The 27805-nt window shown below is 42.8% G+C and overlaps 1 protein-coding gene across 3 annotated transcripts; it reads right to left on the bottom strand.

Annotated features, from left to right (window-relative positions):
• Positions 1-266: 266 nt before the first annotated feature.
• On the bottom strand, positions 267-26263 carry DEK (DEK proto-oncogene). 3 transcript variants are annotated; one of them, XM_014596961.3, is made up of 11 exons: positions 26119-26263; positions 21577-21717; positions 18877-18978; positions 17112-17221; positions 15877-15971; positions 11862-11982; positions 10038-10229; positions 8076-8211; positions 3437-3585; positions 2875-2943; positions 267-1873 (listed from the first exon to the last, which is right to left on the bottom strand). In XM_014596961.3, the coding sequence occupies exons 2-11, from the start codon at positions 21701-21703 to the stop codon at positions 1862-1864; spliced, it is 1113 nt and encodes a 370-aa protein (XP_014452447.1). In that variant the 5' UTR covers positions 21704-21717; positions 26119-26263; the 3' UTR covers positions 267-1861. The 3 variants fall into 3 exon arrangements, with proteins under 3 accessions (XP_014452447.1, XP_014452446.1, XP_006263009.1); XM_014596960.3 differs by having other exon boundaries at positions 21577-21714; XM_006262947.4 differs by having other exon boundaries at positions 10047-10229; positions 21577-21714; positions 26119-26261.
• Between the last annotated feature and the right edge of the window lie 1542 nt (positions 26264-27805).

The following is a 27805-nucleotide window of genomic DNA, read 5'->3' as shown; positions in this document are numbered from 1 at the left end:
AATCTATCAAAAGAAGATATTCAACTACAATTAATGTACTACATGTAGCAAGAAGTATTCTAAGAGTTTCAAAATCCCTAAATGTGGGCTACTAGCACCTAATTAAAAAAAAAAAAAAAAGCTATCTATCAGCAAAACTGTGTGTCAAACCTCTGAAGCAGATAAGGCTTTGGGCCAAAATGGTTTCTTTCAGATGAGACAAAGCAGACATAATTTTTCTGCGTAGATTTTACTATAGATGGAAATTAATGTTAAATCAAAATTGGTTTACATTTTTCTGAAAGACATTTATTGAAATACAAAACTTTGTTACATTCAGCCTTCTTATAAAGGATTACATGCACAGAAATTATAAAAAGTGTGTAAAGATTAATTAGCTATTTGGCTGAATACTTTCAGAAGTCAGATTATCTATGATCCTTGATTTTTCAAGTATACAACACTAAAATTTTAAAATATGCTCACTTTTTTTGAGCAACAGTAGTCATAGAGGGATTGGCTGCTTACAATATCAATGGCAACACATTTTTTGTTTGGCATCTGTTAGTATTTTACACCATAATTACACGAGCATGTGGGCTTTCCATCTTAACAGTAAGGTGTTTGATGGTGCGGGGAAGGACACAAAACTTGGATGAAGAGATCACTTTGAACAAGCCATGCTGGGGACCAAAACTTAGAAACAGGGCTCTAACATTTAAAGTACCACACCCATGTGTAGGCACCTAAGCTTATGTTCCAAAAAAGCAGTCTTGTACAGCATACCACCTGACTATGTGTTTAAATGCTGTCCCAAACTGAGGCCTTCACTATGCAAGTTTTCAGTCTTATTCAACCCGTCATGTGCCCATTACTTCAGTTACCCGTTTCTGAAAATACTGGACTCTAGGACCAACAGAAATATTTTCGAAGTCCAAGTTACATTCTTCCATATAGCCTTCGTTGAGTTTTATTTGCTTGGTCAAGCTGTTAGAATAAGTGAATCTGTAGCCTTTACATACAGTTAAACACTGAGAAGTATAAGTATAAGTATAAAACTGCAGTTAAATTTCCCTTACATGGTAAGATGGGACAGACAGTAAAACTTCAGCTATTTTGTAGTCTTTCTTCATCATTGCCTCACTGCTGAACACTGACATTGCATGTCATGAATCCTCCAAGAAATAACTAGATTAAAAATGATTTGAACAAAAGAAATCTGTATAACTTTATATACATAACAGAAAGCCTTTTAAAAGTACAAAAATAACATCTATATGCCAATTAGTTACCATGCTTTGACAGTTCTCACAGTGCATACACATGCAAGACAAGAATCTAGATTCAAAGTAATTCCAAATTTATAAATATGCAAACCAGAATATAAAAAAGACACACTAGCCCGTGACTTTTATTCCTGATATTTTTAAATGGATACGTATTCAAAAGTGTTGTGAAACTAATACTGCATTATTCCAGACAATCTCTGCATGTACAGGTGCAGACTCTTGAACAGCTTTCAACCTACTTGATTAAAAAAGTATCCTGCAAAGTAAGCTATTGAAGCACACTAAAAGCTATGATGGTCCTAGTCAATCTACTTGTACAAAGCAATTTGAAAATGTACAAAACTATAAAAAGGAAAATTTATTGCCATGCAAAAAACTTAAGTATGGTTAACTAAAACTGCATCAAATGCAATTTTTAAAAAAGGTACACAAAGCAATTTACATTAACACTCTGGACATTAGGTCAGCAGAATCAGCTCTGAATAAACAATACCACAAAGGGCAAGAAACATTCTTTTTGCTGGTGCCTATCAGAGATCTTCAAATCCACAGGACAGAAATCAGCAATCTTCATTTCCCACAGTCAATCTAGATCATGATATCAGCTGAAATGAGAGATTTATTAAGTTTTCTCCTATCAATCCTGCACCATATTCCCTTTCAAAGTAAAATTGTCAGGAACAACCCTGCTTGTTAAGCATTGATTTACGCTCTTCTTAATCAATTTACTTATAAAAGTATTACCACGAATTATTCATGTTACTGTCTGCTGTTGGACTGTTTTTAGTGGTGTACATGGTATTAAAGCTACATATACCTCTAACTAAAGCCCAAGCTTGTGCACGTGAGAAGAGCTTGAAATAGAGGGAGTGCATAAAGCTTCTTAAGAATTTCTGTATTCTCTTATTAACTTAACTTTTAACTCTCCCTCTTTAATTTTAGGGGAGACAAGTTACTTGGAAATTACTAGCTTTGGGCTGGATATTGACTTTTCTATGAAACCTGCATTAAATGTGGCACATTACTTGAGTACCTAGAAAATAAATTGTTACTATGCGATTTCCAAATCTCCCTCCTGCTGCACCAGTCTACACTTTGTGCAGTATATTTTTGCCAAGGAAGTCTAACATCTGGATGGGGTATATGCATGTGCAAAGTTAAGGATGGAAGAGGCCTACTAACAATTTTCCTTGCAGTGCTAACTGAGGTGATACAGACCATGCAAGAATAAGGAGAGCAACTTGGTGTTATACTGCCCAGACTGATTGGTAATTAATAATTAAGGAAATTCAATTAAATTGAAACTATGGTAGTTTTAGGGTTTCAAATTCTGTTTTCTGAAAAATAACTCTTCCTAAAGGTAAGGTAGTATTACCTGCAAACAAGTTAGTGTGGTTTGACTTAATTTCTGGGCCAAATGAGGGGGAAGTACAGGGCCCAAAAACAGGTTTTTCAAAATTTTGGTGCTTGTTGTAGTATGGGAAGTGAGCAAAACAACAATAGCAATAAAGCTACAGGCAGGAGAGTAAGAATGCCCAACCTTCAAAATGTATGAAAAAGAAAAAAAACAAAACAAAAACCTTTTCCTAGATAATAAATTATTTACCTCTTTGACTGTTTTTTTGATGAAATCTTTCCGGTCGGATAAATCATAACTGGGATAGCTTTCATATACCTAAAGCAAGCAATAGGATATCCAGAATGAACAATTTTTTCAACTTATTCTGAAAGTAAAGGTAATGAGAGCCAAAAAAAATAAAAAGGTAGAATTGTTTGGACTTGAACAAGTCATTCTAAGTGCCACGTTATTTCTCTCCCTTGACACTGTGCAGTCAAATCATGGGATTAATGGAAGGTTTACTGCTACCATGTGCTCAGGGTCTCAGTTTATCTCAACTTGCAAGTGGTTAGCAGTGTCTAAACCCATGGCATTCCTTTTTGGAAAAACAAGAAAACAACTGCTAATAAATGAAATAACCAAGTCTTTTTCCTTTAACATCCTGAGGTTATCTGTGGAGATTTGTGAACCAAGCTTTAGGCAGTGTGGCTGAAGATGCAGAATGAAGAAAAAGATCAATTGGTATAGTTCTCTAAATATTCAAATTGGAGATTACTAAACAAAATAGGAAAATTGATCTAATTTTGTATGAAACCATCTGTACACTTACCTCCTTGCAAATTTGTTTCATTGTAACTTCCTCTAAATTTGCATTTGCCAACAATTTCTTGACAGTTTCCTTAAGTTCATCATCTGTAGGTGGTTTCTTCAGCTTTTTAATTAAAGGTTCATCATCTGAACTATCATCGGACTCACTTTCTAAATATGGAAAAATTACTTTATCAAACACATTAAAAAAATAATCCCCTGCTTTTCTTCCACCAAACTAGAACTTTCATTAGTTACAGAACACACTATGCAGCAGCTCTTCTTCCACATCATATTCCTTTATAGTTCATCTTTTGATTTGTTTCTAACTAAATTCAGTGTCACTGTATTTACTCATATGCCACCTGTATCTTTCCCCCCAAAATTAGCCTTCTGAACAGGGCTGTGTGTTTTTAAGCGGGGAAGCTGATTTCTGCAAAGGAATAGAGGCATGGGGATGCTGTTATGCGTGCCTGAGGCAGTGCTGTCTGCCTGGGCACAGGCAAGAGGAACAGAGTCCAGTTCTCTGTCACTCACCCTTTCCTTCCAGCTCTAAAGGTCAAGTTTTAACCCTATCACAACCGCTGCCAAATTAATAACAGCTTTCAACTGATCCATGGTGAGCTTCTGTTGCAGTAGGAAAGATGATGGAAAAAAATCCATATTTCATTCTGCCTTCCCAAAACAAAAGGTGTGAGATATGCAAAAAAATACCATGGTTTCCATACTTCTCCAGAACTTGGATTCAGCCTCCTTTCTATTAAGCTGAACAACAGATCACTTGCCTTATACAGTACATATAGTTAGGAATGGTCTGTACACATGGATCTCACTCTTGGGGTAGACCCCAGTATGCAGGGGTTTAGAATATTTTTAGTATCAGTGTCCGTTAAAGGCTGTGGATATATTCTATTTTCTCTTGTGCTCCCTCTCCTGACAGCATAAAAGGTTAAATGACTAAGATCTGCTCAGTTCCTTTGCCACCCAGAATTCAGACTGAATTCAGAGCTGTTAGGAGAGTGGTCATGGGATACATTTGCATTTACTCTTCAGCAATAAACTATATGTACATGTGGATCCAATTCTTACTGGATAGCTAGCAATGAACTCTTCCAGAGAGGAACAACACTTTCATAAGAAAGAAGACTGCAGAGCTGCTGTATCAAACATGTTCCATTTTCTTAGAACAACAGTATTATAAGGAACAATATAGAGAAAGACTGGGTGAGAAAGGACAGTGTCAGAAGTCTGACTGATCATTTTCAGGCGTTATCAATGGCAACAGTACAGACAACTTACAAAAGACTACAGTCAAATTGTGCAGTACCAGTACCAATGAAAGTGACTTGTTCTTGCACGTATACAGTAATGTGCCTGGCTCTGTAGTGGTAATAGACAATGTGAACTCAGCATCATGATCTTTGCTTCACTGAACAAGGTTAATAAACTTGCCAAAAGCACCCACAATTGGCTTTTTTATTGCTGAACTCCCTTCAATATCGAGAGCCTGGAATGACATCTCTTATCAGGGTGCTGGAAAAATGAAGTTTTGAAGAAAATGAAACTTACTCCTTCTGAAGAACTGAGGGCACTGGTTTGCTCAGAAATGTCCATCAGGAAAAGCTTTAAACACGACTCCCTGAATGTGCGTACATTTTGAAAACAACTTAATAATCACACTCTCTACAGAACTACAGCTTTCCCTTAGAGAGGTGGCACTGGGCATGCTTTCCCACAAGCCTGCATAAATCTGGTAAAAATGATTTTTGACTAATGGTGCTAAAAACTGCATTTTCACTTACGCTACTGGTCTGTATCAATGAGAAAAAGAGCAGCCAGAAAAAAAACCTACAACCACTTTAAAGAATTTCTGTCAGTGTTCCAAACCCACAAAGCCTGCTGAGGAACAGAGCCCTTCTGCTACTGCAAACAAACTGGAGGTAATCCAAGAAAAGGGAAGGGCTAACTGGGAGATCGTGCTGTTAGAAATGAAAAAGGAATTGTAAGACTTCAGGCTGTACAAAATAAGACTCTACCTAATGTGAATGAGATCAAGGACAGGACTGATATCCTGCAGGCTAGAATACAAAATAGAGAAAGCAGAATTTCAGGTCACCACACTGTAGATGAGTGCTCACCCCAATGGGTTGAAAAAGTAGAATTCCCTCTGATAGGGCTCAAATCTGGAAAACTGAAGCTTAATCTATGTTGAGGTTCAAAGAAGTTATTGAAGATGACAGCTATGTAAGATCTATATGGAAATTCACAAGGATGAACTAAAATTGTTCTCCTCATCCAACCCGACAGAAATAAAGTACGTACAGAGCTCTGAGTCCACAATCTGCAGAATGTGATTCTCCCAGAGCAATCACAGTAAAATTCCTCAAATAACAATGAAAAGAAGAACTGGTAAGAGAAGTTGGGGTTTGTTTGGGTTTTTTTTTGGGGGGGGGGGGGGGGGGGGGGGGGGAGAAGAGAAGGGAAAAGATTATGGTTTTTCTAGGCTTAAGTGCACAAAATACTTAAAAAAGAGAAATTTTCCAGATAACCTAAGCTTCTCCTTGGTACTCTGCAAGGGTTGGCAACATTTTGCCACTGCTGGCCATTGTTTATAACCCAATCTCTTAGGTGTGGTCTGTCAATCTCTGTAATCAATAGATGGTGTGGAGGAACTAGAGAGAGAAAAAAAGTCGGCATTAGGACCCTGGGAACAGTGTCTCTGCTGCCCTGGCTTAGTGTGCGCTTCCAGTTCTTCCCTGAGCTGTCACTGGTCAGACCCAATCTCTTCATGGGCTGGATCCAGCCCATGGACCATAGGTTGCTGATTTCTGACCTGTGTTATAAAAAACAAAACAAAACACTGACATGACTAAATTATATTAAGAAAACTTTAAAACAACTGAAAGATTTCTATTTAGAATTAAAACATGCTGAGGAACTCCATACAGAGCCCCAGAAAAGGCAGATTCTACTAGAACTAACCAAAATTAGGAAGCAGATGGCTGAAATTATAATAGAAAAGACAGAAAAACAGATTAGAGCCTCTGAGGGATGAAGTACTGGATGGGGTTCTTTAAAAAGATAAAATAATAGGAGCAAACAGGGTGTTTTCCTAACAAGGGACCAAGGAAATAAAAGCAGAATTCCAGGTCTTGCCCAAACCCTAATATCAGGAAGTAACCTTAACATCTAGTTGCTCAAGAAAACTAACTTATTCTCCTTAAATAATGAACAAAAGTCTGCATTAAATAAAAAATATTGCTCAATTTTTATTGAGGGAGGGGAATGCAGGAGGCTGCTGTGGGTCTGATTCTGGCCCCAACATGGGTCTGGCTGGCCCTGAGCCCAGAGCAGCCACCTGCTCCCCACTCCACTTTGTATGTGAATCTAAGACAAGGAGATTTTCCCTCCCATACTGATTGGTGGGGAGGGGACAGGTGCACCTCGTCTGTGTTTGAATAATGGTAAATTCTAAAGAAATTGCTGCCATTTTGTGCAAGGTCTATATAATCATATATTGGATTCTAAAGAACTGCCCAAAACCTTCTACGACACAGTGATCACCCTTTGTCATCAAGAAGGCAGAGAAGAATATGAAAAATTACAGGTCAGTATCTCTGTTAAGTGTAAACTTCAAAATCTTATAAAAAACTTTAGCCAATAGATTAAATGCTGCTACTGGCAGGCTGATAAATTCAGACCTAGTTCACTGGCTCTGTCCTTTAAATCTTTGGACAGGAGAGCATAAGGACAAACTGGGCACACGCTCAACCCAAACTAGATAGTCTAGCACAGGGGTTTTCAACCTTTAATAAGTGTACCCACAGTGGTTGGATGCCGAGCATGGGGGGGGAAGATGGCATGTGGCCTGATGTGGAGTGGAAGCAGTGCTAGGTGGTGGTGCCGGAGTGGAAGCAGTGGAGCAGAAGCAGCAGGGTGGTGGTGCCGGCGGCCATGTGCAAGCTTCCCCCCAACCCTGCTCCTGGAAGGCGGCAGCACGGGGTAGTGGGTGGCAGTGCTCCATCCCCACCCGCCCGCGTACACCCACTAGGGCCCCCCAGGGGTATGTGTACCCCCAGTTGACAACGCCTGGTCTAGCAAAAACATTCTGAACTCTGACACACATACACCACACAGGATGTGAGATGTGATCAAGACAGGTCCCTTTACAGATTTTGTCAGACATTCAGTAGACTGTTTATATTTCAAATATAAAACCTTATTAACAAAACAGACAAACTTGTAAGGTCTACATCAAAGAGCAGCAATTAGCAAGCTGCTTCACTCTGCAGTTTATGTTGAAACTCATTAAATAAGCATTCAAGTAAAGCTACAAAATGATTCATAGTGTTAAAGCAGGGGTGGCCAACCTGCGGCATAGATGCCGCAAGTGGCACAAGCACTCTGTATGTGGCCCGTGGCAGATCGGAAAGGGGACAGGCAACACAGTGGTAGATAGGGCAGAAAGCAGAGCAGAAAGCAGGCAGAGACCACCAGGCAGAAAGGAGAGTAGCAGCTTAGTCAGGGAGAACAGGTCAGGGAACAGAAATCAAGAGCAGCAGATCAGGTAAAGGAAAGCGACAGAAAGCGACACTTGGGGAGGGTATGGCACACCTGCCAAAAAGGTTGGCCCCTGCTTATGTAAAAAATTAAACATTTACCTTTTCTGGAACTGTTCTGATTTTTTTTAGTAGTGCTGCTATCCGCCTTCTTGACATTAGCACTCTTCACTGCTTTCTTTGTTTTAGAAGGTGTTTTCTGTTTAGATTTTTCCTTTTTAGATGCCTTCTTAGGTGGCTACAACAAAGAGGGGCAGGGAACATATTACATCCTGAGTTCCACCAGAACAGTCTCTACCACCCTGACAGTAATACACAGGCGTGAGAAACACCCCTAAACACAATACAAACTGAAGTAAATTCAGATGTGACATTCTGCTGGTAATTTCTTACTCTGCACCAGAGAAAATAACATGATTTATAACGGTTGGCATCTTCAAAATTAGATTATTTTAGAAGATCAAATTGGCTTTAACTCTGAGGCTCAAACCAAAACTGTCAAATTCTTGACAGTTTTAACAGCTAAAATTGTCTAGTATGTTGGCTATTTGTATACACTAAGCTTCTTCATACTTGTGTCAAGCTACTGAGAAGTGAATTCTTTTGAAGGAGTTATCTGATCCCTCTACTCACAGCAGGAAGATTGTACTAACGAAAAGATGAACAAAATATAAAATTAGCTCTTAGTACTCCAGCCAAAGTTTACTGCCACCAGCCAAAGTTTACTGGTTCAGTAGCGTGTGCATGCATGCGTTTAAATACTAAAGATTATATATTTAAAAAGTTTAGCTTAGTCCAGTGATTAGTGTATTGATGTCCATAACAAAACCCACAACATTAATTGTTGGTAAGAGACAATCCCACCTAGTATAAATATCAAATGAATCCTGAGTCTCTTTTTACTTCTACATAGGGAGTGGTTTCCAGGTTGTGACATAATGACAGTTCACTGTGCAGACACTTGTATTGCCACTCCACGCATTGCCCCTTTTCTGCAAAAAGGTGTAGAAATAAGGGGGCAGCTTTGAAGAGGAAATGACTAGGTAAAAATACAAAATGTCTTAAGAGAGAAACTGTACAATAACTCCTCAATGTCATCCCAGTTAATGTTGTTTCATTATGTTGCTGATCTATTAGAGAACATACTCATTTAAAGTTGAGCAAAGTTGGTTATAACATTGTTTGGCTGCCGCCTGCTTGTGACATAAGCCAAGCAATGCTCCTGCTTCAGTGTGGCAGCCGTTGTTGTTTATGTTGTGTCAGTACAAGTATTCCTGGAACATTTCTAACTTCTTGTGATGGTATAAGTGATTTAAAACCTACACCTGTATTAAATGGTTTGCTTAAAATTATTTAAAACTTATACTGTATATGTATAGAATGTCTTTTGTCTGGCAAAAAAAAATTCCCTGGAATCTAACCCCCCCATTTACATTAATTCTTATGGGGAAATTGGATTCACTTAATGTCGCATTTTTCAAGAACATAACTACAATGTTAAACAAGGAGTAGCTCTATTTCTTTGCTATTATTTTCAGCTATGACAAAAAGGTTCTGAAGAGAACACACAAACATAGTGCACAGCGTGGTGGTACACCATCTTAGAACTACACAAGAACCTGGAAACTTATTGAAACGCAGCTGGATAAATGGGAGTGTCTTTACAGTGTATATTCAACTGCACTCAAAGACTCAGGCAAGAAGCAATGTTTGTCTGTAAAATCCCGAAGTCAACAAGGAATATAAGCCAGGCATTAAGTTTATGCATTTTGCTAAGCTGCCTTATTATCTTGTGCACCAACTGATTTTACAAGAAACATGTATGTAAAGATCAGAAATAGATCTTTCTAGGTTTTCTGCTTCAACACTAAAAATCTTACATTCTTCTATAAGTCTTGTCTGCCTACCATACTAACTTATCTGTCGTTATCTACGTATAAAATTATCCCTCCAGGTACCTTACTTTCCCCATCTTTGTATATACGAAGCACTACCAATCTGTAGCAGTTAGGACGTAAAGATGCACTCATTCAGCCTTGTATATACATGAAACTTCGTTTTTACCGTATTTACCTCCTCTTCGCTCTCTTTTTCTTCAGACGATTCATCCTTTTCTTTCTTTTCATCCTCCTCGCTACTAGACTCATCTGACAAGATTTCAGGACCTTTGGTGTTTTTGGCTTTTCGTGCTGTTCCAGAACTACTGCGCTCTTTTTTGCTGCCTTTGCTGGGTGTTTTCTTGGACTTTGGCAATGGCTGTTCAAGACAGATGCATTATATTAGACCAGAAAAAAGAAGTTGGAAATTTAAAAAATTCTAATTCCAGTTGAATCACATGAAACAAGAATAAGCAAAGGTCCAAGTAGCACTGATTCACAGCATAAAGCTGGGTTGTTTTGGCAAGCCACATGCTATGGCAGTGGATTAACATTTTTAATTGAACCAAAAAGTTTAAAAATCTATTTAAAAAAAGAATTTAAAAATAAGTCCACCATAGCTTTAGCTGTTACAATATTTTACATAAAATTAAATTTATTAGCATACTGTTATGGTCTATGAGGGAAGCTGAGTTTACAGAAGCAGCTTATGGGATAAAGCAGTGATTCTTAACCATGGCACTGTGGCAGCCTGCAGTACCTTGAGATCCATTCATGGGTGCCCTGGGGTGCCATACAATGTTAGCATCGTTAGGTTTGCAAACTTGATTCTCAAGATAAACCCAGAGATTTCAAACAAATCCATAGTTGTGTTGAGTCCTTTGCAACAGGAAAACTGCTCTATTATTTTTCTGTAGTCAAAAAAAGAATGAAAACTAGGGAGCTGGCATTTTCCAAAGGCTGCCTCATTTATTCAGGGGTGCCTTGAATCTAAAAAGGTTGAGAACCACTACTTTAAAATGACAAAGAATGATAATTCTGGATTAACATTTTGCCATGCAATTATTTTAATCCCTTATCTCAATAACTAAGTGAAGTTAAGAGATTTATTTCCTCAGATATGAAGATCCAAATATTTTAAGATTAGCTACTGTCCCATCATTTAAAAAAAAAAAATCATATTTTGGTGAGGGGAATATTTGGGTATTTTCAGAGCCCTTTTCCTGAAAATTTTTAAATAGGTTTAAAAAAAGTGATTACTTTATACACATTGCTGCAGCTTTCTCTTACTGATGCTGGACTTTTATGAAATGCAAATCTTTCTAGAGCTAAGAAAGGTATGTGCTCCAATATATCATATTTTAGGGTTGCTCCTGAAAAGTAACATAGATTTCAGAAACTGATTTGCTTAAAAGACAGCTGGCACAAATGCATCTGTTCTTGATTTGTTACACTGTTTCCAACAGATTCAGGTGAGAAACACACTGTGTTTCCAACAGATTCCAATGCTTGAGTTGAAGAACATATCCTCTCCTTTGCCCTGGGCCCCCTCAATACACTTCTCTTCTTCCTGGTTTTCTTTCCCTTCCTCCCCAACTCCTTTCATTTTTTTAGATCATGCCTTATGGCTCTTCTCTGTTCAAGGCAGCAAAAAGGCTGTATCTTGCTTGAGTACAGATATCTACTGGTAACAACACCAGGAAGCTGACCACATACACTCTTGCAACCTAGATGAACATGATGGGTGCAGAAAGATACAAGCCTGTGTCTTCTACCAAAACCTGCAAGTGACCTGCTGTGACCAGCTAGATTAAGGGACACTATAGAAGTAGGTATATAAAACCACTCACTATTAGGAAGCCATCCATTTCTTTGCTAGACTAACACAAGAACCTGCTATCTGCGAAGGGGACACCCACTGAAATCAATATTTCCCATTTCCCATCCTTCTTCTGTCCATGTCTCACCCTGCGTTTGAATCAGAGGAGTAAGCATAACAAAACCATCTCACCTTGCCTGAAGGCTTTGGATGCATTAAAAAGTTTAAGATTCTGGTTACCAGCTCACTATTAACTCCTGACCTCTCCAAATCAAGAACCTCACAGATACTTTTCAACATTGCATTCCTGAACCTGAAAAGGAAAAGAGATTCAATCACTGGAAGATTTTAAACAAACATGCCATGTCTTGATCTTACAAATGAATTTATACCAGTGATTCTCAGCCAGAGTTCTGACAGATACTCCAAAGGGTGCTACGAGGTGTGAGGAAATAAGTGAGGTAGGAGGAGACAAGCAGATAAGCCAGCCTCAGGCTTGTCCTTGCCTGGATGATCCCCCACCCCTACTGCCAAGACTCTGTGTTGGGAGGTAAGCACTGTATAAGGAGGTAAAATATAAATTAGTTTTTGAAACTGGGTGCCACTCAATTCACAAATTATGGAGGAGGGCTTTGAATCCAAAAGGGATGAGAACCACTGATCTATACAAACAAAAAATCCCACCAAATAAACGTGCATACCCATAAAGCAGTTACATATAACAAGCATAAAGAGACAATAAAAATAAAAATCCACAATCCCAAACTCAATCTATAAAATATACACACTCCTCTTAACTACAAAGAAAAGTGAAATTAACTGCTCCAGCAGCATTGTAAAGATGTGTAGAGCAAACATTAACTGATGAAGACTCAGACTCAGTGTAGAACTAGGCTGTTCAACTTATTTGGCTGCAAGGCTGGACTCAAACTACAGAGCTTCTCATGGGCCAGAGAACCGACCTCTAGCAGTGGGCAGCAGCTTGTTGCTGGCAAGACGCCAGAACCCAGGGGCAAACATTGCTACCACTCCATTTGCAAACATTCCACCCTCCACCCCTCTTTCCCTTTCTGTTAATGGCAACCAAAGTTCCCAAATTTTGTGGCAGGCAAGGAGCGGGGTATGGGACAAGTGGAAACAGCATTTATGCTCTGGGTTCCAGAGCTGTACCAAAAAGCCTCAGGGACCACAATTTAACTCCTTAAAGGCCACCACTTGGTCAGCCCTGGTCTAGTATTCCTTGAATATGTACGATTTAACTTGATACTGTCCCTTTAACTCAGTTCCCAGAGTCATTAAGGTGACAGGAAGGATAATTTTGTTTCTCATGCATTGGGTATTGAATGAAAGTCAACAACAGGTTGGATTATAATGGGAAAGAAAAAAAATAGAGAGGCTGTTGCTGTCCTAGCATTATCTATTCTAAACTTTTCACCCACAAGACAAGAAGGTTAAGGGGACACGTATGAATAAAATTACTAGTACTGACAACACTCTCGCTGGTTAGCTGCTGAGGGTGCCATCAGTGCTTTCAGGAATTCCTAGAAGGGCAGAGAAGTCAACCTTTTATAAAAAAAATATGATTTCATTAGATGTTATATATAATTTTAACTATACAGTATATCAGAGTATTATAATGCATTAATAAGAAAAACATATTTAAAGATTAGGTTTCTTGCATTAACACTAAAGTTCTAGCCTGACAAATAGAACAAAAATCAAGGGTCTTATGGCAACCAGACATCTGCTGATACAACTGAATAGAAGAGCCTTTCATAATATGACTAGCAAACTGGGGGAGGAAGTGGGGGGGAGTACCCCACCCAATGCCCCACAGTGCCACTGCTCCACCCCTGGCACCTTGCTCCCCCCCCCCCCGGTGTCTGGCCCCATACGCCCCCCCTGGCATCTGGCCACATGTCCCCTCCCAACCCACATGTCTAGCCCCGTGTACCCCACCCACCACTCTGCCCTGCACTGCCACCAGGTCCCAGGAACAGGGTGGGAGGGGAGTTTGCACACAGTGGCTGCCACCACCCAGCAGCAAACAACATGCCCTGCTCCCTGCCTCCCCTCCCTCCCTCTCCACCACCTCCCCCTCTCTGCCAGCTGTTGTTAGGGCTGGGCAGCAGCAGCAGGCGGGGGGGCCACACAATGGCAGCGGGGGGCGCTGCCACTGGAAGCCCCCCTTCCCACTCCCCTCTCTCCCTCCCCATCTCTCCCCTGCCCTCACTGGCTGTTGTTTTGGGGGGGGGGGGAGGGGGAGGTGAGTGGCTCAGTGGCTCCCTCGCCCCCTCTGTCCATAACGCTCTGGGGTCCCGCAGCCAATCAGCATGCACCCTCTTGGCAGCCCATGTGCAGTTGGCCCAGAGTGTTATGGACAGACAGACAAACAGACTAAGGCTTTTATTATATCAGAATTACTAAACTAAGCAGCAGGTTGATGTACATTTAATTAGCCAGGGGTTAGATGGCTAACTATGAAGTTGTCCCAACTAAATGTGAACACTGATTTTATTTTCTTGCAAAACTTGTGGTGTGCTACAAACATGTACTGAATCAATTAAGTGTGAAAGAGACCTCTGTGGATAAGAAAGATGGGATATACAACAGCTAAGTATTAAATTGCATTTCCACTACAAAGAGTGACCAACAGGCCACTGAGTGTTTCCATGCTTAAATGACTAGCTTCCAGATCAAGTGTACTCAGTTTATAAGAATTACATTACAGGAGCATTGCAAAATCAACTTTAGACTGAAACTCAAGTTCATTTTTTCTGATTTACACCATTACAGACCAAATCTTGTTTTTAGGTATACCCATTCAACACTGCTGAAACGAGTGAGTTTGCACAGATATGAAGAGGGCAGAATCTGACTCCAAAGTCAAAATGCAGTAAGTAATACTGCAGCTTGTAACAATGAAATAAAACTTTCCCAGACAGCTGTTCAGCTCGCTGGGGATAAATAAGAACAAAGCTTGCTGACAATGCAGGCAGATAAGATTGTCAATTAAGTTGGTTTCCCTTTACTTTTCAAAAAAGAGCATGCTAGGTGCTTGGAACTTTGTTAAAGCGCATTAGCACAGGACACCACAAGCATTTTTTTCAAATTGATCACACCTGGCAACTAACAAAAGAATTTCAGCATATTCTCTCATACTATGTTGCAGACCCAGGATAGCACTTACATTCTCCAGCAAATTGTCAAAAGTTCAGATTGTCATCTAAATATAGTAGATGCCAGGATTTGTTATGTAGGTCAAGGAATATTTTATGATAATCAAATAAATAATTAAAGAGTTAGAAAACAAGTCACAAGGAACTAGGAACAGTTATGGAACAATACCCCTCCCCAGCGGATTCAAAGTTCTAGGAGTCTCCTCACAGACTTTCAGCTGATCAAAGAAAACAAAACAGAGTAAAAACTAAGATAAACCCAACTGTTCCTTCCACTAATCTACCTTCAAAATTTAAACCAGCAAACTGCCTTGAACTTGGAGCCAGACTGAAAAACCAACACTAAGTAGGACAAATCTCTCATTCCAAAAATGTAAATGCTAAAAAGTAAACTATTTTACTTCTATGTGACCTAGAGAACTAAACCCATCTCTCACATAGCAGACAATATGCTAGTCCTCATGAAAGAATTAGGAGTGGAGAGCACTGGTGTCAAACAGACCTAAAGTGTGGAAGCAGCACTTTCCAATGCCAGTTATGTACAAGTCAGCAAGAACAGAAGAATGCAAAAGAGAAAGCCGTTAAAATCTAAGGGGGATGATGGGGGGGATGTTTCTTGATAGAAAATTACTAATGCTCAGAGGTGACAAAATACGAGAAAAGAGAAACTTTCCAAGTCTTCTCTATATAATTCAAGTTTCTTCAGTATAATTTTTCCAAAATGTGAGTATACAGGTCTAATGAAGCGCAGCAGCAACTTCTTTCCAGGGTAGTCCTTTGCCACCACAAGACCTGAATCTGAAATTAGTTTAATTAGGTACACATTCTCTAATTCTTTTAAGAGATGTTTTAATTATTGTTTCAAGTCGCATTTAAACATCTTAAATGGAGCCCTGACAGACATGGGACAGAAAGCAGAACTCTAGAAAAGTCAGCCCATAGTTTAGATTATCTGAAGTAAACCTTAGAGAAAATAAGTGCAAAACAGCATGATTTATGCTATATTAAGTAGTTATAGAGATTATTACTTTTTTAGCATATCTTCCTTCTTTTTATATTGGTCACTTCCTTTTTCAAATGGAAAACCGCTGAACTGACCCACATTCTTCTTTAGTGAGGCAACCTAGAACAGAATACATTGATTACTTCTCACTGCAAACAGTTCAGTAGATTATATCCAGCTACAATTGTTCAGTAACTTTTCATTTAAGAAACATGGTTCTAATATTCCAGGTCACTTTTGAGCAGTGGAAAACCATACACTAAAGTGTTTTGGAAACATGACTTTCAGCTACACAATGACAATAAAACCCTTGTTTATCTTATGACCAGCAGGCTACAGCAACTCACTCTTTTGTACAATTTTTCCCCACTGGGTTACCAGTGAACTGTAAACAACAAATCAGTCTCATTCAGAATGCAACTCATGGGTTTGAGCTACTGCAATGACATAAAATCATCTGTTTTCTACTCTTCACAATGCTATTTAGCAAGCAAATTCAATTTAAATTATCCTTATTTGTTTCCAAATCTCTGAATGGGACTAGCCCATCACTGCCACAATTACCACCCCCTCTGGACCCACCACAGCTGTCATTCCATGCAAAATCTGGCCCAGGCATGGGGCAAGTTCACACCCCTGAACATATTGCTTGGTTCAACACAGGATTAAACAAGTGCAATTCTATGGCTATGATACAAAGGTGACCAGAGTAGCTGATTTAATTATTCCTTTTATACATGAAATTTATCGCAATCCATGTAGTGGCTGCAAACCTAGTACTTTGAGCCTTTTGTTTGTGCCCAAAGGTTAGAAACTTTCCAGTGTAGCTTATTGTCCAATTATGGAAGTCTCATAAATAAGACAAAGTGATTTTGGACTTTGTTATTCTGCCTTGAACCAAAGCTAATGGTAATTCAAAGAAGCTTTAAAAGATATGAAATTTCTAGGTTGACATTTTCTTTAACCTTTCTGTAGAAATACTGAGAACACTATGCGAAAATTACAACTCTAGATTTCAGATGTCAAGGTAGTGGCCTTAGCAAGTCAGAATTGCCAAGACAAAAGGTCAACTGAAACACAATTTTAAAATAAAATCTTGATTTGTTAGTGCTAGAAATGGACTTTTAAAAAAAATAAAAGTTACAGTACACTTCTTTATAAAGAGACCTAAGCTTTCACTAGGAAAAAAGCATACATTTGTAAGTATACCAGATGAGCCCTATTATTACACAAAAGATTGATTTTGAGGAGTGTTCTTACTGTGCCTGGCCTGTTGTAAAGGAGTTTGTGTAGATTTCTGAGTTCATCAGTTTTCTTCTTACTCAAAAAGAACTGTATCCGTTCAATTTCACAAAGTTTTTGTCCCTTTCCTGAAAGAGTTTAAAGAAGTTATTTCCTGCATCTCATTCAATTCTTGGAAGCAATACACTGTTTTATGGCTTGAAGCATCTAATTATTTTACAAATACAAAGAGTATTTATAATTAAACTATTTTAAAGCAGATGGGTAACATTTTTACTAACCAAACGGTGCACAACGTAATATACAGTAAGCAGGCAGTCATTTACTAATTACGTTAAAATTTGCTAGCCACGTTTAACTATTCTTTTGTTACCTGCCACTATTACGTGCTGGGGAATTATGCAATGATGTGCCCGCACAATTTTGCACATAAAAGACATGACCACACATAATTGCATAATTTTGCATAATTTAACTGCAGCAAGCTCTGTGCCTCCACCTCCATGATGTGTAGCACAGAGTTGCACAAGTGGACAGCTGGATAAGTGGTGAACGGAGTTCCTACCTGCAAGAGGGGGTGGGGGCGGCAGCGGCAAAGGTGTGTGTATGGTGGGTGGGTCATGGCCATACACCATTGGGCTGGGCTGGCTGGCTCAGTGCCTCCGTGTGGGACTCTAGCAGGAAGCCACATGTAGAGACATGGGGCCAGCCCAGCCCAGCCCAGCCCAGCCCAATGGCACACGACTCCATGCTTCCATGTGTGGCTTCCTGCCGGTGTACTGGAAGCCCCACATCAAGGGCCAGCCTAGCCCAATGGCGTGTGGACCGGGAGCCACATGCCATTGGGCCCCTGCTTACTTCCACATGCAGCTTCCTGCTGGAGTGCTGGAAGCTGTATGTGGAGGCACAGAGCCCGCTTGGCCCGATGGGCTCCTAGGCCATATGCCATTAAGCCAAGCTGGCCGGCTCCACGCCTCCACATGGGGTTTTCAGCACTCCAGCAGCAAGGTGCCAATGGAGGCACAGAGCCTGCCTGGCCTGATGGCGTGCAGCTCCCACCTGTAGTGCTGCAAGCCCCACGTGCTGGCATGGAGCCAGCCTGGTCTGGTTTGAAGGTGCATGCCAGTGGGCTGGGCCAGCTCCACGCCAGTATGCGTAGGCCCCAGGACCTCTTCCTGCTGCAGCTGTGAGTGCCTGGAGGACCTGCTGCTATGTACCATGGGGTGGAGTGGGGGGAGGGGCCACATCTACATACGACCCCCCTCTCCCCACACACCTTCACAAGCCTCCCACAAACCTCACCCTCCCACCCTACATCCACCTCCCAACCGTACAAAGTACCCGCATATATTTCTAAACTAAACAACACTATTTGAAGATTTTTTAATTTGTAAAAACAAATAATTAAAAAAACATTTTTTTTTAAATAATTTTGATTTTTTTCTGTGCATAATTCACTGGGGTGTCTACTATGTCCAGATGGGGGCAACAAACTTATTTCTTTTATTCCAATTCATTTTGACTTTGTTAATGGGGATTGTTACATTCTTACTCTCTTTTCAAGAATTTCAACCTTCTAAAGAGACTTACAAAAGTCAAGAGATTCCTATATAATTGTCACAGCTAGAATCTATCTAAACAAGAATTACTTTAAGACCTACAGTGCCTGTTAAATATCTTGAAACTGACTTCAATTATAAATACTTTATCAATCAGATGTAATTTAAGAGATGTCATTACTAGTCGCAGTGTCCTTAGTTTTAAAATGAGTGGACAAACTTGCCTGGTGTAACTGTAAAAGGTTCCCTTTGTAACGAGGATACCTGCATTGTCAGTCTGTCCACTTTCTTCTTCTCTCTTTTTCCCTCAACAATGAGACTTTTTTCTGCAAAATACAGTGTTGTAAGCATAACATTTCCCCTATAAAAACATGCACACTGAAGTTCCTTTGTTACCATATGGAGAGAATTCCAAGGCATCACAAGGTAGGTATCCTAACATGCATTAAAAACACCAGATAGCTTTAGTTCACAATATATTAACATTTTAATATTTAACCACAAGAATTACAAATACACAATTTATTTAAGCAAGGACAACACTGGTTAACACATGAAGCCATGCCTGCTGAAAGCTGAACTAAATAAAATACATGGATGCAACAGAGGTAGGTTTGATTCTTATCATTATAATCTTATTTAATTTTAAATTGTGGCCTCACTACCTGGCACCCCTTCTTGGGATATAGGGCAACCACAAGTATTTTATACTGTAAGAGCAGCAATAAGCTTCCCTTTCCTGCCCTAGCTCCAGTCTTAACCATGCGCTCTCCATTAACCCCTATCACTGTTTCAGTACTCCAGTACACTTAAGTCAGTAATGCTGAGACCACAGCTCCCAAGCTACAAGTTGCTCTTCAATTTAATCACCTGGGGCATGTCCATACGAGCACAGTTGTGCAGCATGTGGCATTGCAAACATGTATGCATCACCACATGCTGCACAGTCCAGCATTCTCAGCACTGCAAGGGCATGCTGCCCAAGCATGCACTGCTCTGTTTTTTCCCCCATGGGTTTTTTTGACCCCTATATCCAGGGGTCAAAAAACCCACGGAAAGAGCAGCATGCACTGCTGAAAAGCAGAGCCAGGCCATGCAGAGCCATGCTGTGGCTGCCAGCCAGGCTCTGCCCAGCAAGATCACTGTAGCCTTAGGAGGCCTGCAGGACCCCAGGTAAGGCTGCTGGGGCCAGCACACTGCTGGCCCCAGCTTCCCCTACCGCCCTACCAGGGTAAATTGCTGCACACCAAAGCACACAGGGACAAGTAGTGGCAGCGCAAGGTGCACCACCGCTACTTGTCCCTGGGGAACCAAACGTCCACGCACGTCTAGATGCGCCCCTGTGGTGCTTTGTAGATAAAGGTTTTAAGACACTACTTGCATCAGACATGCCTTTAATGTAATCACAAATAATGCAACAGATGCTCTCGCTAGGGAGGCTTACCACTTTTAAGACTATTTTCCCCTGTTGGAATATGCAAATACTAAGTACTGTATTTCTTTTCTTTTGAACTGCAGCACATTTTTCACAATTCACAACCATGTAGTGTGGTTTACACTGAATGTTTCTGTCATTCCAGTGTGGTTCTGTTTTAAAGTCTTTGGGAACCACGTGATGGCCAAACAAAAATACATACACTTTGCAAACATATCTGCTTAACGAGCATACATTACTCTTGACCAGCAATAAGACATGCATTCTATTACTCCTGCTAAATCCACCCACTAATTTATGATTTTACCACACATAACAGAACTTTACTATTTTCAACAATCAGTCCTTGCATGTGATTTTGAGCTATTAAATAGGCTTAGAAAATTCTTGCCAACAGATGTCTATCCTGTCAAGAAACAAGCAGCAAAAGAAAAGGCTCTCCTGCTTGGAAATGAGCAAAGTATCTTTCTCAGCAATCATCTGAGGCCAGGCCTGTCCAACAGGTGGCATGCAAGGGGTTAATCTGTGGCTCCTGGTCTCCCCCCAGCTGCTGCTCCTTTCATGGTGGGCAGCCCTACACTCCACCTCCCTTTTTTGGTTTCAGTTCCTGACCATGCCCCAGGAGGCAGCAGTATGGCACAGCCTGAAAATGCTAGGGGAGCCCACAGTCAGGGAAAAGGGGGGGGGGGAACAAGGTGTTGCTAAGAATCTGAACAGCCAGAACCTGAGGCCATTCTGGATGAGTAGTTCCCATTTGCAACGTAACTAAGCTGTATTTGTCTGGGCATGTATGCGGCTACTAGGATCAAATCTTGGTGTCCATAAGGATTAGCTGGAGGAGGAAAAAGGGTAGGGAATGGCACCCTGGGATCTCCTTCCCCAGCAACAGAGAAAGCATCTTTATTAGTTTGATCCTTTAATAAGAACAGGACAAAAGACAAGAACCGTTTTTGTTCAGGTATGAACTAGAGATCCACCTCTGGTAGCTTTCACTGAATCTGATCTGCCATTTCCAAAGTTAAAAAACTGCAGTCAGCTCCAACATGGGACTGACTCAGAGGCAGAATGCAAAATTGAAGACAGAGAGCCAACCAAGAACACCTTATCCCTAGGTGAAGTGGAGTAATCCAGCTGATGTTTGTTTCCACTGTGATGCAGAATCCACCACTGAGATCACCTCGTGATTTGCAACATGTTCATTACAAATACAGTTAGCCACATTCAAAAGTCAATCCCCTTCTCCTCCCACTTAGACTTCAGTACTTAATGTTAAGAAAAGCAATTTTCAAAAGTCAGAAATATATGAAAATATCATACCACCTCGTCATTTTCAAAATTGTGCCAGTATAAATTGTCCCAGAGTGCCATTCCCTACCCACTTATGCTCAAGAATAAATTACTTAAACTAAGTATTGGTAAATAGTCTCGTAACCATACATTCATATGCACCTAATTGAAAACCCTGCCCATCCTGTGAACTTCTACTTACCTTTTTCTTCCTCCTCCTCCTCCTCCTCTTCCTCACTTTCCTCAGCTTTGTTCTCAGTTTCAGGCTCTCTATCATCAGCTTGTTCAGTAGGCATTGTATCTTCTTTTGAGGAAACAGGAGACGACATGGCTGTTTGTTCTGCTGAACACAAAGAGGGACAGCTATTATGGCACAAAAAGAACTTCTTTAAATAAATCTATCAGATAGCTTTATAAGGTAGAGTCAAGGAAACTTGCTATTTGATGACATAAAACACATTTTCAAGCACTTCCAAAAGGGTCAAAGTGTTTTAGGGTGTTAACTGGGGTTTTAGTTTGTTACTTCTTATCTTGTGGGTTGCTTGTTCTTGTGAGCAGCTCTAAGCCTCTCTGAATAGGACAGGATAAAGTTCTTAATAACAATAACAACAACAACCACAAGAGAAATACGTTTTTCACATCTCCTAATGCAAATTTGGCCAGCCATTCTGTAATCACACAAATCCCCCACCAAATTACAGTTAATTTTAAATTTTACTTAGAACAAATAACAGTTAAAAATCCTTCTAGACATTGAAGTCTTGCTGTGTGGTTTGTGAGTAACACCTACTGAGAGCAAGCACATTGCATTAACATATGTTGATGTTTTCCTTTGTAACTTTTAAGACTAAGAAAATACAAGAGTTAAGAAACTACACTTCTCACTACGCTGGAAGAAAAATTAATTCTGGATTTGGTCAAGCAAGCAAAATACTATGTTTGTTGCCAAACACCATATCAGTGGTTCCCAACCTTTTAAACTCAAGGAAACCTGCAGAAAATGCCAACTCTTAGTTTTCACTCATTTTTTGATTAAAAATAACAGAGCAGCTCTTCTCTATCAAGACCACGACAGGTTGGAGTTTTTAACACAATGGATTCGTGTTTAAAATCTCTGACTATCTTGTGAATCGTGTTTGCACACCTAACACTACTAATATTATGTGACATGCCACAACACCCTGGAAAGCATTTCAGGGTACCCCAGGGTGCCACGGCACGCTGGTTGAGAATCACTGTACTAAATACATCAAGCTGCGCATTTACAGAGAAAACAAAGTGTGCAACGTGGAAAAATTAATGTTCCTTTTAAAAGCAGCATCAATCGTACGCTCTCCCCTGGCCTATGTTATGCAGGCAAGACTAATGATCTAAGTGATTATTTTGGCTCTAAATATTTATCAGCATATTGGAAACAGTTTATTTTTCAAATAAGTCATTTTACAGAGAGGTAGTTAGCGCTAGACCAGGGGTTGTCAACTGGAGGTATACATACTCCTGGGAGTACTTGCACTGGTCCTAGGGGTTATGCGCAGGCGGGGACGGAGCGCTGCTGCCTCCCAGGAGCAGGGCTGGGGCAGCACCAGCAGTGTCCCTCTGCGGGGTGGGGAAGCTCACGCGCGGCAGCTGCCACACACCAGCCTGGTTGAGCTTCCCCATCCTGTAGAGGGGCGCCACTGCCTTCATCCTGGCCTGGTGAGCTTTCCCACCCCAGCCCTGTTCCTGGGAAGCAGCGGTGCTCCATCCCTGCCTCCCTGCTCCATGTCCAGCCATATGCCACCCCCACAACCCCCACATTCGGCTGTACACTACCCACCCCCAGCATTCAGCCACCAGGGGTACTTAGACTAGAAAAAGCTGAAATCCCCTGCTCTAGACTAAGTTAAGCAGAAGATCATGATGGCCCTTGGAGACCAACTCATTCAGAGACGCATAAGCTTCACAGGCAACTGCCTACTTTGTCAGATGCTATGAATGGACTACAGTCCCAATAGTTAAAATGCCTCATTTAGCTTTCAAGTAAAAACAAATCTCACCCAAAATTTCTTTGGGTGAATGAAATGGGGAAAGAGAAGTTTCTCTATTTTCCTGAAGACAAGCATTACTCTAAAGAAAACCTCATCAGTCTACACTGCAATTAATCTCATATTGTTGCATCTTGAAACTGTTAAGGTTTATTGCAATGTACAGCAACAGTTGCAACACTCCTAAAGCAATGACTCTCAGCCAGACTAGCAGGGCACCCTGGGGTGCCACCAGAGCCTTCGAAAGCTGCCCTGAGGTATGAGGAGATAAGCAGATAACCTAAGTAGAAAAGTAGTCAAGCTCAGGCTTGTCCTTGCCTGAACAATCCCCTACTCCTACTACCTGTTTCTTCTGCCAGAAGCTAAGCACTGTAATATATAAGAGTTATGGAAGTGGGATGCCACTCAATTCACCAGATATGGAGGGGGCCTCAAGTCCAATAAAATTGAGAACCACTGTCCTCAAGTCATGCCTAACTGCTTTTCTGTTCCTAAAGAAAGGCCAGTCAGTTTTAAATGGCTCTGGTATATTTGCACAAGAGAGTTTGGCAGAGGGCAGTAAATCAGCTGAGACCATCTTAGCATAGCAAATCTCAACCAGGGTGCCAGGCTACCCGTGAGTGCCAGATTCTTTCAAGGGTGATGGGGAGTATGAAGAAAAAAGCAAGGTGCAGTGAGGAAATACAGTGAGGTAATAAGCAGGTCATCACAGCCTCAGGCTAGTCCCTGCCTGTTCAATTCCACACCTGCACCTCTGCATGCAGGCAAGCCCTGTAACACATCGCTTGGTTTCCAAAAGAGGGATGCTGCTCACTTCATCAAAGTTATGGAGGGGGCTGCAAGTCCAAAAAGGCTTACTGTGGTGCAAACTCCTGTCATCTCCCTCCTCTACCTGCATCAGGTTCAGGCATTATGTCCAGCAGTGTGTCAAACAGTTTTACTGAGGCCCAACTATAGATGTACAAGGGATGGGCTGACTGGGGATAACTGCATCTCAGGCTGCTGTGGTTCCCCTGCTTTACCCGAGGCAAGTTGGGATGTGAGGCCCGCACTGCATCACAGTGGACAGTCCACTTCCAGTGGAGTTTATACAATGATTCGTATGGGATGCTTTGGCTGAGAAGGAGCTGCCTCAGGCAGAGGCTGGACGAGGAGCTCTGGAGGCCCCTTCCTGCCTGACCTCTCAGCAATGAAGATACTATGGCCCTTGCAGCCCTGAGGCACCTCAGGGCACTCTTTCCTGGCATCCCCGGCTGAGAATCCCTGCACCAGGGGGATTGCAACCTCCTCACTCAGGTGAGCTGGAGCCATTTCAAAATCTACCTGGCTCCTCTTCGGTCCCTTCTGCTACTCCAGCGTTCCCAGGTGTGCAATAATTAGGGGCGCACCAATAGAAATTTTGGGGGCCAATACTGATAGCCATTTTTTAAGGAGGCACATCGGCTGATACCAATCCGATTTCCAATACCAGGCTGGCAGCTTGAAGAGCTGCTTCCACATGGTAAGTGTGGTGGGGTGGAAAGGGAGCAGATCAAGGCCCCACTTGGTGAAGGAATGGGGCTGAGGCAAGCACTGCCCAGCCAGGGTGGGGTGGGACAGAGCCGTGGCTCATCTGGGGGGCACAGGAAGAGGGGTGCAGATCCCACCACTGTGCACAGGAGCCGCTGGCCTGGCAGCTCCCACCACTTGTCGGGGAGGGGCCTGGATCTGCGTGGGGCGGGAAGAGCCCTGTGCAGCCCGACTGCTCCGCCCCGATCCGAGGGCACACACCCCTCTCCCATGCCCTCGTGGACGAGCAGCAGGAGCCACCGGATGAGCGCAGGACCAGTGGCACACAATGATGGGAGCTGCCCCCCCGACAAGTCACAACTTTGTCTTGCACCCACCCCGGCTACGCAGTACTTGCCCCAACCCCTGCTGGGCTGCACTCCTCTCCAAGGTGCTAGTCTGTGCTCCTTGCTGCCTATGTGCTGCACTACAGCTGCACGTATGCACAGGCATTTATCGGCCAAATTAGGCTGATTTCTAATTCGATCCATTTTCTTTATGTTGATGCCAGTCTGATACCAGACCAACTTAGCAGTGCACTTCTAGCAATAATTATTGTATTTGTATGATAATTTCAACCCTTGTATGATACATGATCAATAGCGGTAAAAGTGTTCGAACCCCAGGATAATTTGAGGCAGCGCACTGATGCAGCACATGCAAAACCCAAGTCACTTTCAGAGTCTCAACCAACCGTGCAGTTTGCTGTCAGCACTTTCTTACCACTGCTTGCCTCAAAATAAACAAACGCTTCAACTTTGACCCCCCAGCTCTCACTCGCTCACTGGCGCCTTACCGCCAGCAACAGAAAGTAAATAAGGAGACAACGTCTTTGCACGTTATCTGCCTAGTTTTTCAGCGTACGACTGTTTTTCAGCAAACACGATCATCTGGAGCTCCCAGTGCCATCACTGCACACTGAAGACCCGGCTGCTCCCGGCGGGGGGTGCTCAGAGCTAGCGGCTCGCTGAGCCAGGCCCGGGGGCCCCGCCCAAGCGAACGCGACGGAGCCGGGGCAGCCTCCGCCCTCACACCGGACCCGCCCCACACGCGGGAGGCCGGTCAGGCCCGCTCGTCTCCCGCCCCCCCCCCGCCCCGCTCTGGCCGGGCCAGGCCAGGCCAGGCCCCGAAGGCCCCCGGCTCATGATGGCGGCGGCGGGCGCGACACGCACCTCAGCTGGGCGCGGCCCGGCGGCAGTAACGGCCGCTGGCGGCGGGTCTGAGGCGGCTGGAAGTGACCGTTGTGGCGCCGAGCTGGGCCCGGGGCGGGAAGGGGCGGGGCCGGCGACTCGCGCTCGCGAAATCGACGGGGTTTTCAAAATGGCGGGTTCTCGGAGCGGGGGGAGGGAGTGGGAAGGCTGCGGCCAATCAGGGCCCCGGGTTCCGACGGGGCTGGAGGGGAGGGGGGAAGAGGGCTAGGCTGCGCGCGCAGCTGCCTGTTTGGAAGGCGGTCGGGTACCGTGAGGGCGGGAGCGTGCGGAGGTGGTAGCCAATCAGTGTCCCGGGTTCTGGGATGGGGGGGGAGGCTGCGCTAGCCTGCCTGGAAGGGGGAGCGAGAGCGTTGGGTGGCGGCGACCAATCAGCGCCCGGGGATCCGGGGCTGAGTGGGTGACGAAGGATTAAAGTGAGAGGAAAGGGGGGAATGGTGAAGGCGAAGTAGTGCACGTAGCTGTGTGTTTGGAAAGCGGCTGGAGAGCTTGAGGGGTGGAGCGTTCGGAGGTCGTGGCCAATCAGGGCCCCGGGTTCCGGAGTGGAAGTGGGAGGATGCGTGCGCAGCGGCTTGCTTGGCAGGCAGCGGCGGTGTTCAGTGCGATGGGACGCGAGTCGCGACTTGTTCGAGTGCCCGGCAGTCCGGGGGGCAGGGCCTTTGCGAAGCGTGAGTTGTCAAGGCAACGGTGCTGGCAGTGTGTCTGCCTCGGGGCCTGTGCAAAACGCAGGGCCACGAGCAGAACTGGGAGCAGGCCTTTCCTAGGCCAGCTCCAGCCCCGAGGCTCTGCTGCTGTTACAACCCCTGAGCATTAAGTTGAAACCCGTATACGGTTAGGAGGTAATAGTCAGGGGAACTCGAGCCTCGTACAATACAAGCTCTTTTCCACCCCTTCTTTCCTAGGCAAAAGCCCTGTGAGGAGAGGCAAGGAAGTTGTGAGGCAGTTTCCTTTGCTGTGCCAACTGCAGAGTTGGGAGAGGGTAGACAAGCCTTCTGGCCTCTGGTTCCCTCCTCTGGGTCATAAAGAAAGGATACCTCATGCCCAAAAGCTTGTCTGAGATACCAACGCTGCCATCGGTGCAATAAAAGATACTGCCCTCCAAAATCCTTATTTCTTGCATATCCCTTGAGCTCTCGCAGCCACAAAATCACTCCAGCACTGTTGGATGTCCCAGGATAAAATGTGCAGCTTCTACTTTTTCTCCTGAAGTGGCCATTCTTACCCTGGGGGTAAAACATTTTTTACCCCTGGGGGGTAAAACCTCTACACATTTGGGGGCGGGTTCTCCAAAGAGCAGGGGGCTCTAGAGGAATTGAACAGCTACGTAAGTTGTGGTGGAAACTGGTAATGCTTTGCCTCACTGCCTCTTGCCTTCAGATATGCTGCATTGAGAGGAAGAATTAACAAAGGGAGAAGGAGGCTATTGGCTGGAATCCCCATTCAGAAGCTCAAGTAGTCCAGGAGAAATGAAGTGTCCTTATTTTGTCTGAGTTATGGACATGCTTGTAGGAGGAGTAGAGCTCTTCCTTTTTTTGTTCAAGTTACTTTCAAGTGGGCCGGGACATGGCATGCTGGTAGCCAGTGGTCCTAGTTCTTTTAACAGGAATATGCAAGAGAAAAGAGACTAGACTAGAAAAGCTCGGCTGGACCT

Source organism: Alligator mississippiensis, chromosome 3 (assembly GCF_030867095.1).
Source record: "Alligator mississippiensis isolate rAllMis1 chromosome 3, rAllMis1, whole genome shotgun sequence".
NCBI lineage: Eukaryota > Metazoa > Chordata > Crocodylia > Alligatoridae > Alligator > Alligator mississippiensis.
The sequence above is the reverse complement of the archived record's forward strand: the minus strand, read 5'-3'. Positions and strand labels throughout refer to the sequence as shown.

Excerpts from the sequence above, each read along its gene's own strand:
- DEK (XM_014596961.3), bottom strand. The coding sequence starts at position 21,703 with ATGTCGTCTCCTGTTTCCTCAAAAGAAGATACAATGCCTACTGAACAA. Across the intron at positions 15,972-17,111 it reads TTTACAACAGGCCAGGCACA|GTTGCCTCACTAAAGAAGAA; the intron begins GTAAGAACACTC and ends ATTCTGTTCTAG. Across the intron at positions 3,586-8,075 it reads TCAGAACAGTTCCAGAAAAG|AAAGTGAGTCCGATGATAGT; the intron begins GTAAATGTTTAA and ends TTCCATATTTAG.